Source organism: Dromiciops gliroides, chromosome 5 (assembly GCF_019393635.1).
Source record: "Dromiciops gliroides isolate mDroGli1 chromosome 5, mDroGli1.pri, whole genome shotgun sequence".
Taxonomy (NCBI): Eukaryota; Metazoa; Chordata; class Mammalia; order Microbiotheria; family Microbiotheriidae; genus Dromiciops; species Dromiciops gliroides.
In genome coordinates this window covers 87,528,529-87,531,200 of record NC_057865.1, presented here as the reverse complement: position 1 = coordinate 87,531,200, position 2,672 = coordinate 87,528,529, and the positions used below count along the sequence as shown (strand labels likewise).

The window sequence follows — 2,672 nt, the reverse complement described above, 5'->3', positions numbered from 1 at the left end:
ACTGTGTTGCCCAGCTACCCATTTATGGTAGACATTGCTAATTTAGCTGGGACCAAAAAACAACTTAAGATACTTTGCCCCTCAACAAGGTCATACTAACCAGCTTATAAATACTTGTGGACTACTTGACAAAACATTTACATCTTAATATCTCATTTGAGAGGTAGAAGGATTTATCCAAGGTCACACAAGTAGTGGCAGAGACAAAAGTAGAATACAGGTCTTCTGCTTCTAGTATTCTTTCCATTGACTCATTCTTCTTTTTAAAATTAAAATTTGTTTTTTTTATTTTCAGATGTGTTCTTTTTAAACTAAATTTTATTTTAAATTTATTTTTATTTTCAGATGCATTATTTTAAAATAAAATTTTATGTTTTATTTATTTTCATTTTCAGACCCATTCTTCTCATCTATAAGATGAGCTAACTCACTTTCCTCTGATCAACCTTTTTTCCACCTTAAGGAGCTCTGAATAAATCATGGAAAAGACAGTGGTTTTTAACATTGCTTAAAAGTAATGGAAGTCAGGGTAGCTAGGTGGCACAGTGGATAAAGCACCAGCCCTGGATTCAGGAGGACCTGAATTCAAATCCTGCCTCAGACACTTGACACTTACTAGCTGAGTGACCCTGGGCAAGTCACTTAACCCCCATTGCCCCGCAAAAAAAAAAAAAAAAAGTAATGGAAGTAGAGACCATGAATGAAACCCACATTAGTTAATCTGCCTTTGGATTATAGAGAGTAGAACTAATTATAATCATTCCAACCACAGCTTCTGAAGATTTAATTTTTAAAATTTGATCATTTCTCCTCTTTCAAATTTCTTATGCCACTTGCTTTGACTTATATTTTGAACTAAGCACTTTCTCCCATATATGATCCATATTCACATACATTTTATTCCTCTCTCAACTCCCAACTTGATTGTGAACGCCTTGAGGGCACGGCTTCATTGTCACAATCTTTTTTTTTTAGTTAGAAACACATTTTTATTCTTAAATGTGCCAATAAAAAATCCATTTTCAAGATCATAAGATGTTAATACATACAACAAAAAAAAATGACACTACTCTACTGATGTAAATTTACAGAGCTCTTAAAATATTCAGATCCATTCTGATTATTAGATGGTTCAAATAGCCTTCTAGGTTACACTTACATTGAACAGACATCACAAAATCCCTTATAATAATGTAAACAAAATAACTTTCTTCCTAAAAGGTTAATTTTTTTCATTTCAGTCCATTCTTTCAGGACTCACACTCCTACGAGGACTTCCAGAAAGTGAGCGGCTTCTCTTTGGAGATGGTGATCTGGATTTTGATCGGCTGCTTCTTGGTCTTGAAAGAGACCTGGATCTGGATCTTGAGCGGGATGATTGGAAATACCTCGATCTTTTTAAAGAACCAGATCGAGAACGGATTGAAGCAGACCTAGACCTACGAAGAGATGCAGATCTTGACCTCCTACCACGGCTCCTGCTCCTTGAGCGAGAGTATCTCCTTCCTCTGGACCTTGAGTGAGATCGAGACCGTGACCTGCTTCTCTTTCTTCGGCTGTAGCGATGACAATCATAAGCATAATGACCTTTCTCCCCACGTTCATAACATCTATCATTAGGATCAAATGGGCGCCGTGCAGGTGGTCTGTCATATCGAGATCTTCGGGGCATTCCTGTTGACAATTCGACCCTTACCCTAGAGCCACAAATCACCTTTCCATCTAGTCCTCGAACTGCATCTTCTGCATCTCTTGGATCGTCGAATTCCACAAAAGCAAATCCTGGAGGATTTCTGGCAATCCATACAGTTCGTAAGGGACCATAATAACTAAAGGCTCTCTCTAATTCTCCTTTGCCGGCACCAGTTCCCAGGTTGCCAACATATACTTTGGTCTCTCCTCCGTACCGCCCGTAGCGCGACATGGTGTCCGGCCTTCGTGCTCCCTGCGCTTCGTAATAACCTGGTCTGGGTCGAGGTACTCCCTTCTTCCACTCGGCGGTTCGAGCAACTCCCGGGCGTCACAATTTTTTAATATTTTCAGCAACTAGTATATTGCCTTGCACATAGTAGATAATTAATCAATGCTTATTGAATTAAATTTGTTAATATCAGTGTAAATTTTACCCAACTGAGGCCTTAGATAACTAAAGGAAATTTAATTTCTGAGGGTTTTCATAGTATTAAGGAGACACAGAAGTGGGTGTTAGTTTTTCTTTTATTTATGGGACCAAACTGAACTACTCAGAATTACCCAATTTCATCCATCTTTTGCCATTTCTATGGCTTCAGTCAGGCTATATCCAACATTTTCTCCAATGAAATCCTTTTATTTCTTTATGACCCGGCTTATGACAGAAGTCCTTTGCAATTCCTGCTCTCTACGCTCCCCAAAGGGATCTCTTTCTTCTCAGATTTCTTATACAGATCAAAGAAATACAAACCAGAATAGTCTTATACATTACTCCCCCCCCCCCATTAAAATGGCACAATTAGAAAAAAATGATGATACTCAAAGTGGGAGGTTCTTTGGGGAAAATCAGCACCCTATGACATCATTGGTGGAATTGTAAACTGATGCAAACTTTTTTTTTTAAGTGAGGCAATTGGGGTTAAGTGACTTGCCCAGGGTCACACAGCTAGTAAGTGTGTAAAGTGTCTGAGGCCGGATTT

The 2,672-nt window shown here is 38.5% G+C and overlaps 1 protein-coding gene across 1 annotated transcript; it reads right to left on the bottom strand.

The window, feature by feature from the left end:
* Nucleotides 1-1,022: 1,022 nt before the first annotated feature.
* On the bottom strand, nucleotides 1,023-2,012 carry LOC122729395 (serine/arginine-rich splicing factor 7-like). Its single transcript, XM_043968252.1, has one exon. It carries the CDS (start codon nucleotides 1,922-1,924, stop codon nucleotides 1,238-1,240), a length of 687 nt encoding a protein of 228 aa, XP_043824187.1. The 5' UTR covers nucleotides 1,925-2,012; the 3' UTR covers nucleotides 1,023-1,237.
* Between the last annotated feature and the right edge of the window lie 660 nt (nucleotides 2,013-2,672).

Excerpts from the sequence above, each read along its gene's own strand:
- LOC122729395 (XM_043968252.1), bottom strand. The coding sequence starts at position 1,924 with ATGTCGCGCTACGGGCGGTACGGAGGAGAGACCAAAGTATATGTTGGC.